General features: G+C 45.1%; 1 protein-coding gene across 8 annotated transcripts in view; it reads left to right on the top strand.

Moving 5' to 3' along the window:
* The window catches only part of LOC124615695 (F-box/WD repeat-containing protein 9-like), a 121,812-nt gene that overhangs the window by 68,667 nt on the left and 38,331 nt on the right, over positions 1 to 14,814 (top strand). For all 8 annotated transcript variants that reach the window (XM_047143727.1, XM_047143731.1, XM_047143729.1 and 5 more), the window contains exon 6: positions 218 to 509. In XM_047143727.1, the coding sequence (XP_046999683.1) occupies positions 218 to 509 (292 nt within the window). The remainder of the gene's footprint in view (positions 1 to 217; positions 510 to 14,814) is intronic.

Below are 14,814 nucleotides of genomic sequence, written 5' to 3'. Positions count from 1 at the left end.
CCATGTGATGAGCAGCCTTCCTTACTTCTTTGTTAAGAAGTCTGATTTCTGTTTTATTGGATGAAATGTGTGGGAACTCTTTAACGTCAGCTACGAAATGTCTTTTACTGTATGAAAAGAGAGATTTTCAGAAAATAAGAAATTATCTTTTTATATTTTCTTATGTTATCTTTCCTTCATAGCTTTCCTATTAATAAATATGATATGGATGTTACAGGTTGAAGGCAGCCGTTCTCTCATTAACACAGATCACCCATTCGTCAGTGTTGGCCTGTGGCCAGTATACAGGTCATGTGGCGTTGGTAGATACCAGATGTTCTGGAGATGGACCTGCATCTCTGCTGCGGCCCCATCATCGTGCTGCTCTCGGGTTAGCTTCTTGGGGCGAGAATGTTCTCGTCTCTGCCAGTGAAGAGGGTCGTTTAGTTACCACTGATCTCCGCAGTCCTGACAGCCCCCTCGCCCAACTTACATTGTCTGAATGTTTTCCAGAGTCCAGCCAAATCAAGGTAATTCTGAGAATGTTACGATAAAAACAGATTGAGTAATGAGTACTATTTGCTGGATATTAGATTTAAATTTCAGGCTTCCCCAGGGCTTACGCATCCAGGAGATATCTATAAACTACAAATCTTTTAAATTTAATGCACAGGGTGATTCAAAAAGAAAGAACAGATTTCAGTTGTTATTTACAGACGAACTAATTGAAACGAATCATGCATGTCCATGGGTAGAGTGAAGTTCAAAGTTTTATGTTCGCATAGACTCTATACTGTATACTCAATATGAACACGATGTGTTCCTCAAGAAACATCAGAATGGTAGTCCATTTCATTCCACAAATCAACAGGCCGCTGCTTATTGAACTGACAGCTCCAACAGTTCAGTTTCTCAGCTCTTGAAGAGTAGCTGCCATAGGTGGGGTAAAGACACTGTCTTTTATGTATCCCCATAGAAAAAAATAGCAAGGTGTGAGGCCTGGTGACCTGGGAGGCCAAAAGCAATGAGCAAGATCTTGTTGTCCACCTCTTCCAGTCTAGCACTGTAGGGTAGTGTTGTTAAGATAACACAGCACTTCAAGGAGAAATGAGGCAGGGTGCTGTTGTGCATTAAAATGAAATCTTTGGAATCATTGTTAAATTGAAGAAACAATCAATTTTGCAGCATGTCCAGGTATTAAATTCCTGTCACAGTTTTCTCCCCAAAAAAGAAAGGTCCATAAAGTTTGTGAACACAAATGGCACAAAAAAAAACTTTCAGTTTCGGTGAGTCTCTTTCATGTTCGAAGACGATGCCTGGATTTTGTGACCCCCAGAGTCTTACATTATGCCGGTTACTGTACCTGACAGATGAAAAGTCAATTTTTCTGAAAAGATGAGTCATTTGAAAAAAGTATCCTCTGACATATGCTGAAGAATTGAAATGCCAATTTCATACCTTCTGTTATGGTTGCCAGGATGCAGTTGCTGCAGTAACTGCAACTTTTAAGGCTTCATTTGCAGAAGTTGCTTCAGAACATGAAGTTGAAGTTCTTGGCCTGCCCATCTTGTGGACTTCCATGGACTCTGTATGAACGCATCTCAGATACACTCAACATTTTCAGCAGATGTGAATAACTAACCAGTGCTCTTCCCTTTTCATAAGCAACCAGCTTCCAAGAATTTGTATGCCAGTCATACATCTGCTTTTGCAGGGACAGCTGGCTTCCTGCAGAACCAATGGCAGAGTGCACTTTGCACTTGAACAGTTGATTGACTTCGCGCAAATTCCAACTTGTAAAATGATTTCTCTTACAGTGTAGTTGCTATGTTGTTACAAACAAACAACATTGGAGCTGTGTCAAAACTGAATCTTCCTCTATCCGGTTATATGCGCAATGTGTTTCTATCTTTCGCATTTTGTCTGTAATTAACAGTTGAAATCTGTTTTTTCTTTTTGAATCACCCATTATATGTTCCTTGTGTGGGATTCGAATGAAGGATTTACAGGTTTCCTTGCTGACAAGACAAGTGACACAACAGAGAAGCAGAACAGTTTTTATTTTTTCAGGAGGAAACTACATTCATGCAGAACATGTGAGTTGCTTAGCCTGTTCTTTTGTTCTGTTAATCATTAGAGTTTGTATCTGTGATAATAATAAGAAGTTTGTGTGGAATTTGAACCATTTTTCCTACAAATTTTGAGTACTCTCCTGTTATCAACTGAATGACGTGGTGCTGTTTTTGCCTGTATGTCTGTGAGGTTTACTATGAGTTTTCTTGAAAGCCAGTTTGCCTGCTGCGATGTAGTAGTATGTGACTCTGTGGATTTTAAATATATGGTTAATAATTTTAGTGCTAGTGGAATGATGTCATGAGAAATAAATGAAAAAAGAAAAAACTATCAGACAAAATAAGTTTTTAGTGTAGAATGCCAAATTGGATCTGCCACGGACAGGTTTACTTACCCATTAATTTTGAGAACCTATGACATCGATTTTGGAACACTGTGAAAAGTTAGCTGTATTGCCAGTTTAAGGAAGTTGATAAAATATCTAGAAATGGCAATGTTAAGTAAAATAAAAAAAGTAGATTAAAATAGAATCTCTGCACTGGTTATAGCCATTAAATTTTTACATGAGTTAATTTTTGAAACAGTTTCAACTGATAGAAAAAATTGGAAATGCCTTACAGAATACTCTAGTTCCACTTTTCAATCAAATGCTGTTGAACAAGAAGCTAAGAAATCTTTTATTGAAAAGTAATTTTCAGTAGTGTAGTTGGGAACAACCTGCAATATATTGTGTATAGATAATGGGACAAATAATGAAATGACTGCTGAAATTTGTTGTTATTCATCCAACTCAGAAAAAATAGCATTGAAAACTGATGATGATGTGCAGTGTGGAGATAATGGTGATGCAAAAGATGAATTCCAAAAGGATGACAACAAAAAACTGAATTTACTAGATAAAAAGATGAAAAAATACCTTCTCACCATTTCCACATGATCAATGTAAATTTTCTCTTTTGTGTTGTGATGTTGAGGGTGCTCCTAAGTAATTTAGTAGCAAATGACAGATACCTAGACAACAAGTGGATCTTTGACTTTGAGGAAGCTGCATTTTTAATTGGGTGGAATCAGTGGCAAATGCTGGTTTTTACAAAACAAATATTGCTTTAGGGTTAGATACCTAGACAACAAGTGGATCTTGGACATTGAAGAAGCTGCATTTTTAATTGGGTGGAATCAGTGGCAAATGCTGGTTTTTACAAAACAAATATTGCTTAAGGGTTTGTTTAACACATTTATTCAGGGTAAGAATGGTCTTACATCATGGGATTCTAAATATGACTTTTGGTTAGGAGCTATGTTAGTTGTAATTCTTGAAGCTGCTGGTATATTAATAAACATGTTTATTAACATGGAAAACAAAGCAGCAAGTCTTTATAATAATATTGTAACATATGTGGACACAGCAAATAAAAAACTGAATACAAAACAGACAATCATTGCACTTACATGAATGCTTATAAATTCTGTTAAAATGTTGAAAAGTTCAGGTGTAACATTTCATCCCCAGTTAATGGCAGAATGGGCTGTAAAATACCACATTTTGATGAATGATTTTTGATCTCTTAAGTTTTGTTGGTCTCGCCTCAGTCTCTGTAATTTCCGGTTCAATGCATGAAGTATTATCCAGGAATATAGTTTCATCCTGTTCTACTACTGGATCAGGAAGCAGTTGAATTAAGTTCCATTCATTTTCAGTTCTGTGTTGCCCACTATTCTTCAATATTCTGTGTTTTCAGAGTTAATTTTGATGCCTTTTGACAGTTCCGTGAGGCAGTTTCATGGGTAACCAATGTGGAACTTCAAACTCTTCTTCAGCCTTGCCTCCTCTTTTGATGGAAGGATAAGTTACAATGTGATCCTTGGCTGATAGTTGTGAAGTGGTTCAGCAGGTGATTTTCCAGTTATTGGATTTGGAGTTGTGTGATAAAAGTCAGCATTTTCTACTGAACATCTTCCTTGTTTCCTCCTCTTCAGTAAGCTGCCTCTGTGGATTTTTTGAAATTTGTGACTAAGCTTTCTGATTCATCATTTGAAGTGTGCTTAAATGGAGCTCATGCGTCATTATTGCCACAGAAATCTCTGAATTCCATTTATACAAATTGTGTCCCATTGTTAGAAACTATCCTTCTATGGAAAGACTTTTTGGATTGCCTTTATTGGGTCATCTGTAGTTGTTGACATAATGTCAAACATATATGGGAACAGTTACAAACCATGGTGCTTTCCAGAATAGCCAAGTGAAATCAGTGTACATCCTTTCCCATAGTTCTGTTGCTTGGGGGCAGTTTTTAAAATCCATTTTGGAATGTAGTTTTGCCATTTGACAAAGTTCACACTTGAACCAATTTCTTTGTTCATCTTTGGCCTCCAGCAATATCTTCTAGCCATTGGTTTCATTTTTGCAATGCCCCAGTGTCCATAATGAAGTGTCTTAAAACTTTTCTGTCTTGGGTATAATAATCATTGTAAAATTTGTCAGAAGAATTAACAAGCCGTGGCTGGTGCGAATGGCAATAGTTTTTTAAAAAATGAGGCTGCAAATTTTTTTTTCATTTGGTTAATAGATTGTCCACCCATTTTTCACATAATTTAGAATCATGTTTAGTGCTCATGACTTCACAAGATTGTCTGTGTTCAATTGCAAATGAATTGATCTATTTCTGCAAGCATAATTCTTGAGACAAGTTGAATTTTTCATATGGACCAGCAGGCGGCCTTGATAAAGCCATCAGTATTGTCGTGTTTTTCTGTGGGTCTGTTTCAGATTTCACAGTTATATCACATGAGTGTGATTGCCCATGTTTATAGTCTCTGAACTGTTTTTACTGGCAGCTGTTTGCCTGGATGGAATATTGAAACCAGAGTCTTGTGACTTGTGATCAATTCAAACGATCTTCCAAACAGATATTGGTGAAATTTCTTATGGATAGTGCTTCTTTTTCACTCTGGCCTTATCTGCTCTGATGTTCATTTGAAGCATTGGTACCAACAATAGTGGATTTTTCTGATTCATCTGAATACTTATGAGCCAATTCTGCTCTGCTTCCATATGATGATGCATCAGTAGCTAATACCACAATTTGACTTGAGTGAAAGTGCGGAAGTTTCATTTCCTTGTAGGGCTTCAAAAATGCAGCTTTTTCTTGATTGGTCCATTTGAACTGTGTGTTTCTCTTTCAAAATTGATGCAGTGGTCTTGTGCTTTCAATATATCCTTTGATGAATTTACTTTCCCAATGAAATATTCTTTTGACAAGGTAGAGTTTTTATTGCTTCCACACACATTTTGGATGGTTGGAGTCAACCTGCATCAGTGATGTAGCTCAGCTATTCCACTTGGTTCTAGAAGAATTCACATTTTTTCCTATTAGAACAGAAATCATTTTCTTCTAGTTGTGTGAAAAGCATATCCAAAATCTTCATGTACTCATTCATTTTTACCTATGACAGTTACATTATGCAAGTATTTGGTACATCAAGATATGTCATTTGTTCCACAAATTGTTGGTTTATTGCAGGAACACTTCTTGTGCCAAATGCTAATCTGGTATTCAAATAGTCCAAGCGGACTCATCATCCAGTTTCAATAGAAGATATGCATCTGATAACTCTGTTTTTGTAAAACATTTGCCGCTTCGGATTTTTTCAAAGACCTCCTCAGGCCTCAGAATCAGACCTGTATTACAAGGGACTATCACAGAGCCAGTTGCAGGTTGCCTGTCTGACAGCATCCAGAAGTAACAGAAATTTGATTTTGAATATTTCATGTGATTATTGACCAAATTAAAAAATAAAATAAAAAATGAAAGATAAAAAGTTTATCACTTGCTACATTTTTTATGACTGTGCAGTAAAACTTCAGCATCAGACATGGCATTTTAATTTATTATTTCGTTACTACCAACTTTATTCACCACAAAGTTTGCAGACAGCATCTACATATACCACAGTATGTCCCTGCAAAATTGTATCATTGTATGATACGTAGTTCATGAGTTACAGTGTAACAGACATATAGATACGTGAAAAACTAGCTACTACTTGAAATGGCTCACAGTAAAACTTCATCAGGCATGAAATTTTAATTTATTACTTCTTTAACTAACTCTATTTGCAACACACTTTGAAGATAGTGCCTCCATATAACACTGTATGTAACTGCAAAATTATGTCATTGTATGAAATATAGTTCAAGAGATATGACATCATAAACATTGAGGTTCACAAGAAAATTGCTTTTGCTTAAAATGCAGTGCTGATTACCTAGACTCTATTCGTGCAGTGTTTCATAATGAGAGTGTTTAGTGACTTCTTACAAACTTTAAGCATAATTCCAAACCTGTTCTAAATTTTTTTCTCATTTATATACTTAATGACAAAATCCAAATTTAATGTCAGGTATTTAAAACAGTAACCCATTTGTAAAATAATCAGACATATAAGTCTGTTTTGTACGCAATGGATTCTTTAAAGAAAAAGTTATAACTGGTAGAGTCCACGCAGAATACCGTAGCCAGTAGATGTGCAGTTGGTAGGGCAAGTGTGGGGACAGCAGTAGGGGTGGGGGCTGTCGGCAGACACTGTAGGGGAAATGGCAAGCACTGGAGGGGAAGTGTCATTCCAAACTGAAGCCTACGCTGACAACCACACTCGCTTGGTGACTATTCAAAATGATCTGTCACCTCTGCTTTGGTTAGTATCTAAAAAGAAATTAATGAATTTTGAGTAAAATTTACACATTTTTTTTTGTTGCCATATTAAAATTTGCTTCTTTTGCCAAAATACAGCGGAGTCTGCATAGTGTCACCTCATTAACATATTGTGTAGACACAGTTGCGAGAGAATCTTGAAACAGTGCTTTATTAAGTTAACTAAGTGAGGAACTGAGGAAAAGTAAGATGAGTAGCTTACAAAAAGGCACAGCCTTGGTACAAAATAAATGTGTAGTGTCTTCATTTACATTGTGCCAAAACCCATGGCACGTCTCGTTTCGTCAGCTATCGATGGCCCCTAAATGTTACATTCTTTCGTCGAAAAAGTCTGTAGTTAGTGAAACAACACAGTAGATAATGAAGTTCTGCATAATAACCAAATGGCAAAATACTGTTTGCGTACTATCGTCTGCCAAAATCTTATTTCGATATCTTAAACAGTTTATGAAATATGAGGGATGTTGTGGATATTACACTCTGGTTTTATCAGTGGCATGGTGTGATCGCAAATGAATGTGCTACGTCAGATCAGTTTTGTTGAGACTGGTAACAGACAGAGACCTCCACCCAAGTCTAAAGAAAAATTTGATATACCTAAAAACAAAGATGATGTGACTTACCAAATGAAAGCGCTGGCACGTCGACAGACACACAAACAAACACAAACATACACACAAAATTCAAGCTTTCGCAACAAACTGTTGCCTCATCAGGAAAGAGGGAAGGAGAGGGAAAGACGAAAGGATGTGGGTTTTAAGGGAGAGGGTAAGGAGTCATTCCAATCCCGGGAGCGGAAAGACTTACCTTAGGGGGAAAAAAGGACAGGTATACACTCGCACACACACTCATATCCATCCGCACATACACAGACACATGCAGACATTTGTTTCATATGCAGCAACATGTTACATGAAGAGCCAAAGAAACTGGTACACTTGCCTAATATCGTGTAGGGCCTCCGTGAGCAAACAGAAGTGCCACAACACGATGTGGCAGAGACTTGACTAATGTCTGAAGTATTGCTGGAGCGAATTGACACCATGAATCCTGTAGGGCTGTCCATAAAGCCATAAGAATACGAGGGGGTGGAAATCTCTTCTGAACAGCACATCGCAAGGCATCGCAGATATGCTCAGTAATGTTCATGTCTGGGAAGTTTGGTGGCCAGTAGAGGTGTTTAAACTCAGAAGAGTGTTCCTGGAGCCACTCTGTAGCAATTCCGGACATGTGGGGTGTCACATTGTCCTTCTGGAATTGCCCAAGTCCATCAGCATGCACAATGGACATGAATGGATGCAGTTGATCTGACAGGTTGCTTACGTACGTCTCACCTGTCAGAGCCATATTTAGATGTATCAGGGGTACCATATCACTCCATCTGCACATGCCCCACGCAATTACACAGCCTCCACCAACTTGAACAGTACCCTGCTCACATGCAGGGTCCATGGAGTCAGGAGATTGTCTCCATACCTGCACACATCCATCTGCTCGATAGAATTTGACACGAGACACATTCGACGAGGCAACATGTTTCCAGTCATCAACAGTCTAATATTGGTGATGGTGATCCCAGGTGATATGTAAAGCTTTGTGTCGTGCAACCATCAAGGGTACACGAGTGGGCCTTTGACTCCAAAAGCCCATATAGATGATGTTTCGTTGAATGATTCACATGCTAACACTTGTTGATGGCCCAGCACTGAAATCTGCAGCAATTTGTGGAAGGGCTGCACTTCTGTCATGTTGATTCTCTTCAGTCATCTGCATTTTTGTGTATTGTCCTTTCATTAATTAAATTCAATATCTCTCCTGTTACCCAAGAATTTCTACTAGTCCTCGTTTTTTTACGTATTTGGTCCTCGGTTGCCTTCACTATTTCATCTCACATAGCCACCCATTCTTCTTCTACTGTATTTCTTTTCCCTGTTCTTGTCCATCGGTCCCTAACGTTCTCTCTGAAACCTCTGGTTGTCTTAGTTTATCCAGGTCCCATCTCCTTAAGTTCCCACCTTTTTGCAGTTTCTTCGGCTTTAGTCTACAGTTCATAACCAATAAATTGTGGCCAGAGTCTACATCTGCTGCTGGAAATGTCTTAACATTTAAAACCTGGTTCCTACCATTATATAATCTATCTGAAACCTTCCAGTGTCTCCAGGCCTCTTCCACGTATACAACCTTCTTTCATGATTCTTAAACCAAGTGTTAGCTATGATCAAGTTATGCTCTGTGCAAAATTCCACCAGGTGGCTTGTTCTTTCATTCCTTACCCCCATTCCATATTCATCTACTACTTTTCCTTCTCTTCCTTTTCCTACTATTGAATTCCAGTCCCCCAGGACTATTAAATTTTCGCCTCCCCTCGCTATCTGAATGCTTTCTTTTATCTTGCCATACATTTCTCCAATGTCTTCGTCATCTGTGGAGCTTCCCCCTGCGGGTCCGGGGGTAAGAATAGGCCCGCGGTATTCCTGCCTGTCGTAAGAGGCGACTAAAAGGAGTCTCAAACGTTTCGGCCTTAATGTGATGGTCCCCTACGGGGTTTGACCCCTATCTTTCAAAATTTTCTGTTAGTGCGTACCATTTGGGGAAGGACGGCTTGCCCTAAGATCTGGCACAACCGGTATTGTCATGGAGTTGGCCTTACACTGTGCTTCCAGCCACATCAGCTGCTGTGTGTTCCGGGCAGCATACGTGCCCTCCATTATGAACTTCCATCTTTGCCCTCCTGACACATATGGATATTCGACACCCGACATCCAGCACGGTAGCCAGTCCGTTGTGGTGGGGTGGTCATGTACCCTCTTGGTGGTAGTCCCCTGACTACACAGGGATCGCACTGCTGATGCCTGAGCTGCTACCTCCCCACGTATGCCGATGAGTAGATGCCTATCCCTCTGGGGCATCGAGACTCCCGGCAAAGGCCATCCTGCCAGGTGGTCTTTGCTGTGGCTGGGTGGCGCCCATGGGGAGAGCCCCTGGTCGGAGTGGGTGGCATCAGGGCGGATGACCCGCAATGAAGCGTGGTACATCATCTCTCGCTGGTGGGCCTCCACCAGCGGTCTCTGAGCGATCGAGGTCTAACCTCAACGGCAAGAAATACGAACCACTATCATTTCCCTCCCTGGCCACTCCATGGGAGGAACGTATGGCAAAAGAAGGCAGTGGAGAATATTCACCCCGGTTCCTTGTGTGTACGCGAGTTGATGGGGAATCGTTTATGTCAACCAAGCCCCAGTTTTTTGTGGAGCATTTAGAGGACAAGTTCGGGGAGGTGGAGGGCTTGTCCAAAATGCGCTCTGGTTCAGTACTCGTCAAAACAGCATCCTCTGCCCAGTCACAGAGGTTGCTCAATTGTGACAAGTTGGGGGATGTTTCCGTTAGCATCACGCTGCATAAGAGTCTCAACATGGTCCAGGGTATTATATTCCACAGGGATCTTCTTCTGCAGTCTGACGATGAACTACTTGCCAACCTAGAACGACGAGGTGTTCACTTCGTCCGGCACGTCCATCGGGGTCCGAGGGATAATCAGGTAGCCACCAGTGCCTTCATCTTGGCCTTCGAAGGTGATGTTTTACCCGAAAAGGTCAAGGTGATGGTTTACCGTTGTGATGTGAAGCCATATATCCCTCCTCCGATGCGGTGTTTTAAATGCTGGAAGTTCGGGCACATGTCATCTCGCTGTACTTCCAGCATCACGTGTCGGGATTGTGGACGTCCTTCGCATCCCAATCTCCATGTGCCCCGCCTCCTATCTGTGTTAACTGCAGAGAACAGCATTCCCCTGCTCGCCGGACTGTAGGATATTCCAGAAAGAAAGGAAGATAATGGAATATAAGACCCTGGACCGCCTGACATACCCCGAGGCTAGGCGGAAATATGAGCGGCTCCATCCTGTGGCAATGACGTCAACTTACGCCGCTGCTGCCACGACGGTTCGCCCATCGTCCCAAATCGGCTCTAAGATCGGTCGGAATCCACCAGCCCCTTGCTTGTGGGGGGCCCTTCACAACCTGTAGCTCCTGCTCCACCTACTTCAGGAGCAACACCCCCCCAACACTCGGGGACATCAGTTCCCCTTTCCCAGCTGGAGAAGCGTAAGACTTCTTCGGCTCCTCTCGCAAGGAAGGGGTCCCTTGGGGACCTCCCTTCACAATTTCCGACCAGCGGCACAGCAGACACCCGCAAGTGGCTCAAACAACCACCAGTCACTGGTCGTAGGGCCTCACGGTCGTCGTCCGTCCCTGAGACTGACCCTGTGAAGCCCTCCAAGCCTGAACCACTGAAGGCACAACACGAGAAACAGACACAGAAGCAGAAGAAAGTCCCCAAGAATACCGACATTGCAGTGGTACCCGTCCCACCGCTTCCTACAAGCTCTGCGTCTGAGGACGAGGTGGAGATTCTGGCGTCCGCTGAGGACCTCGATCTCGCTGGTCCCTCAGACGCCATGGATAGCGCTAGCACCGGTGCTCAATTGGAGGCAGCAGGTGACCCAGCGGCGTAATCTGCCTTCCAAGTCCCGTCACGCCTCTCTCAGCCATGGCCAATAATGTCCTCCAGTGGAACTGCGGCAGTTTCTTCCACCATCTAGCTTAGCTCCGACAACTTATCAACCTTCATCCTTTTCTCTACATTGCTCTGCAGGAAACTTGGTTTCCAGCAATGCGAACCCCCGCCCTCTGTGGCTATCGGGGTTATTATAAGAACCAAGCAGCTTATGCAAGGGTGTCTGGTGGCATCTGCATCTATGTCCTTAACTCTCTTCACAGCGAGTCTGTCCCTCTACAAACGGCTTTAGAGGCTGTCGCTGTTAGGGTGTGGATGCCACAGGCTATTACCGTCTGCAGTCTTTACCTTCCACCGGATGGTGATGTCACGCAGCATGAGCTGGCTGCGCTGCTGGCCCAATTGCCGCCACCTTTCTTGTTACTGGGCGATTTCAATGCCCACAACCCTCTATGGGGTGGGACTGTCTCCGATGACCGTGGTCGTGCCGTGGAGCATTTGTTGGCTCAGCTCGACCTTAGCCTCTTGAACAACGGTGCTCCCACGCATTTCAGTGTGGCCCATGGCTCGTTCTCGGCCATCGATCTCTCTCTTTGCAGCCCCGGACTTGTCCCATCCCTCCACTGGAGGGTGCATCCTGACCTGTGTGTTAGTGACCATTTTCCCATCTATTTGTCACTGCCCCAGTGTCATTCTTCTGGGAGCCTGCCCTGCTGGGCTCTCCACAGGGCTGACTGGCCGGCTTTTACTTCCGCTGCAACCATTGAGTCTCCCCCACAGGGTGACATTGACGAGGTGGTCCGTGTCTTAACCACGCCAATCATTTCGGTGGTCGAGGCTGCCATTCCCCGCTCTTCTGGACTCCCTCGGAGGAAGGCTGTACCCTGGTGGTCGCCGGAGATTGCTGAGGCTATTCGCGACCGTAGGCGGGCTCTCCAGTATCATAGGCGGCACCCGTCTCTATAGAGACCCTCATCGACTTTAAGAGGCTCCGTGCCTTGGCCCGTCGTCTTATTGCATGGCGTAAGCAGGAGTGCTGGGGGAGGTATGTCTCATCCCTGGGCTCCCGTGTCTCCCCCTCGCTCGTGTGGTCCCGGATCCGGCTGATTTATGGATACCAGACCCCTATGGGTGTCCCTGGGATCTCCTTGGACAGCGCTGTCTGCACGGACGCTGCTGCCATTGCTGAACACCGTGCTGGGCACTTTGCTAAGAGCTCTGCGACTGCAACTTATCCCCCCGCCTTTCGCTCTCTCAAGGAGCGAGCCGAGCAGACGTCGTTATCATTCCACACGCGTCGTTCTGAAAAATACAATGCTCCTTTCAGCGAGAGGGAATTCCTCGCTGCCCTCGCCGATTGCCCTGATACAACACCAGGACCAGACTGCATCCACGTGCAGATGCTGAAGCATCTCTCCAGCGACTGCCAGAGACACATCCTCACCATCTTTAACCGCATTTGGAGTGAGGGCGTGTTCCCGTCGCAATGGCGAGAGGGTACTAATTGCTCGAACGTATGGTGGGGCAGCGTTTGGGTCCTTGAGTCGCGCGGTCTCCTCGCTCCATCCCAGGGTGGCTTCCGTCAGGGCCGGTCTGCTGCGGACAATTTGGTGCGGCTGGAATCTGCTATCCGTACGGCGTTTGCCCGACGTCAGCATCTCGTTGCTGTATTTTTTGATCTGCGGAAGGCGTATGACACCACATGGAGGCATCACATCCTTGCTACGTTGCATGAGTGGGGTCTTCGTGGTCGGCTCCCGGCTTTTCTTCAAACCTTTCTATTGCGCCGCTTTTTCCGGGTGCAAGTTGGTGCCGCCTCTAGTTCATCTTATGCACAGGAAAATGGGGTCCCGCAGGGCTCGGTGTTGAGCGTCTCGTTATTTCTAGTGGCCATTAATTGTCTGGCTGCAGCCGTGGGGTCGTCGGTGTCTCCTTCTTTGTATGCCGACGACTTCTGCATCTCCTTTAGCTCCACGACTACGGGAGTCGCCGAACGCAGGCTGCAAGTAGCCGTTCGCAAGGCAGCATCATGGGCTCTGACTCATGGTTTTCAGTTCTCTGCAGCCAAGACTCGAGTTATGCACTTCTGCAGGCGTCGGACGGTCCACCCTCATCCTGAACTTTACCTCGACGGCCACCTGCCTGAAGTGGTGGACACTTGCCGCTTCTTAGGACTCGTCTTTGATGCCCGGCTCACATGGGTTCCTCATATTACTCAGCTGAAGCAAAAGTGCTGGCGGCACCTCAAAGCCCTTCGCTGCTTGAGCCACACATCTTGGGGTGCGGATCGCAGCACGCTGTTGCGATTATACAGGTCCCTTGTGCAGTCCAGGCTTGATTATGGGAGCCTGGCCTATGGGTCTGCATCACCCTCAGTGTTGACGTTGTTAGACCCCATACACCACTGTGGGGTTCGGCTTGCAACTGGTGCTTTTCATACGAGCCCCGTGGATAGTCTACTGGTGGAGGCCGGGGTTCCCCCGCTGCAGATTCGCCGCCATCAACTGCTCGCCGATTATGCTGTCCACATGCATTGCTCGCTGGGCCATCCCAATCGTCGCCTGCTTTTCCCTGCCATGGTCCTCCATCTGCCCGAAAGGCGACCTAGGTCTGAGCTTTCCGTAGCTGTCCGCGTCCAGTCCCTGCTGTCGGAACTGGGGTCATTCCCTCTTCTGCCTCCCTTCTGGGTCCGTGCACCTACGCCTCCCTGGTGTTTGCCCCGGCCGTCCGTCCGTCCGTCTGGACTTGGCACAGGGACCCAAGGACTTGGTTCCGCCTGTGGCTCTCCGTCGCCGTTTTCTTGCGCTCCTCGCCTCATTTTCGGGCTGTGAGCCTGTCTACACTGATGGTTCCCTGGTTGATGGTCGCTCTGCCTACGCTTTTGCTCACGCTGCCCATGTTGAGCAGTGCTCCTTGCCGGTTGGCTGCAGTATTTTTACTGCAGAGCTGGTGGCCATATTGCGCGCTCTTGAGCATATGCGTTCCTGCTCAGGTACGTCCATCGTCATCTGCAGTGACTCCCTGAGCAACCTCCAGGCCATCGACCGCTGCTATACCTCTTCTCCTCAGGTGTCCTCTATTCAGGAGTCTGTTTCCGCCATTACCCGATCTGGTCGTTCGGTGGTCTTTGTTTGGACGCCAGGTCACGTTGGCATCCCGGGGAACGAACGTGTTGACAGGCTGGCCAAAGGGGCGATCGAAGCCCCAGCTTTGGATATTGGCGTCACGGCCCGCGATCAGCAGCTGGTGTTGCGCCGTAAGGTGCTTGGGATGTGGACTGCTGAGTGGCGTGGCATGACATCCCCGAATAAACTGCGGGCTGTCAAGGAGACGACCGATGTGTGGCGCTCCTCCCTCCGGGCTTTCTCGCAGGGACTCTGTCATGCTGTGTCGGCTCCGCATCGGCCATACCTACCTGACGCACGGCCATCTTTTGCATCAGGAGGATCCCCCCGTGTCGGTGTGGGTCCCGGCTGACGGTCGCCCACATTTTGTTGGAGTGTCCCCGACTGCGCACCCTCCGGCAGTCTTTTAA

This window comes from Schistocerca americana, chromosome 5 (genome assembly GCF_021461395.2).
Source record: "Schistocerca americana isolate TAMUIC-IGC-003095 chromosome 5, iqSchAmer2.1, whole genome shotgun sequence".
In the NCBI taxonomy this organism is placed as follows: Eukaryota; Metazoa; Arthropoda; class Insecta; order Orthoptera; family Acrididae; genus Schistocerca; species Schistocerca americana.
The sequence above is the reverse complement of the archived record's forward strand: the minus strand, read 5'-3'. Positions and strand labels throughout refer to the sequence as shown.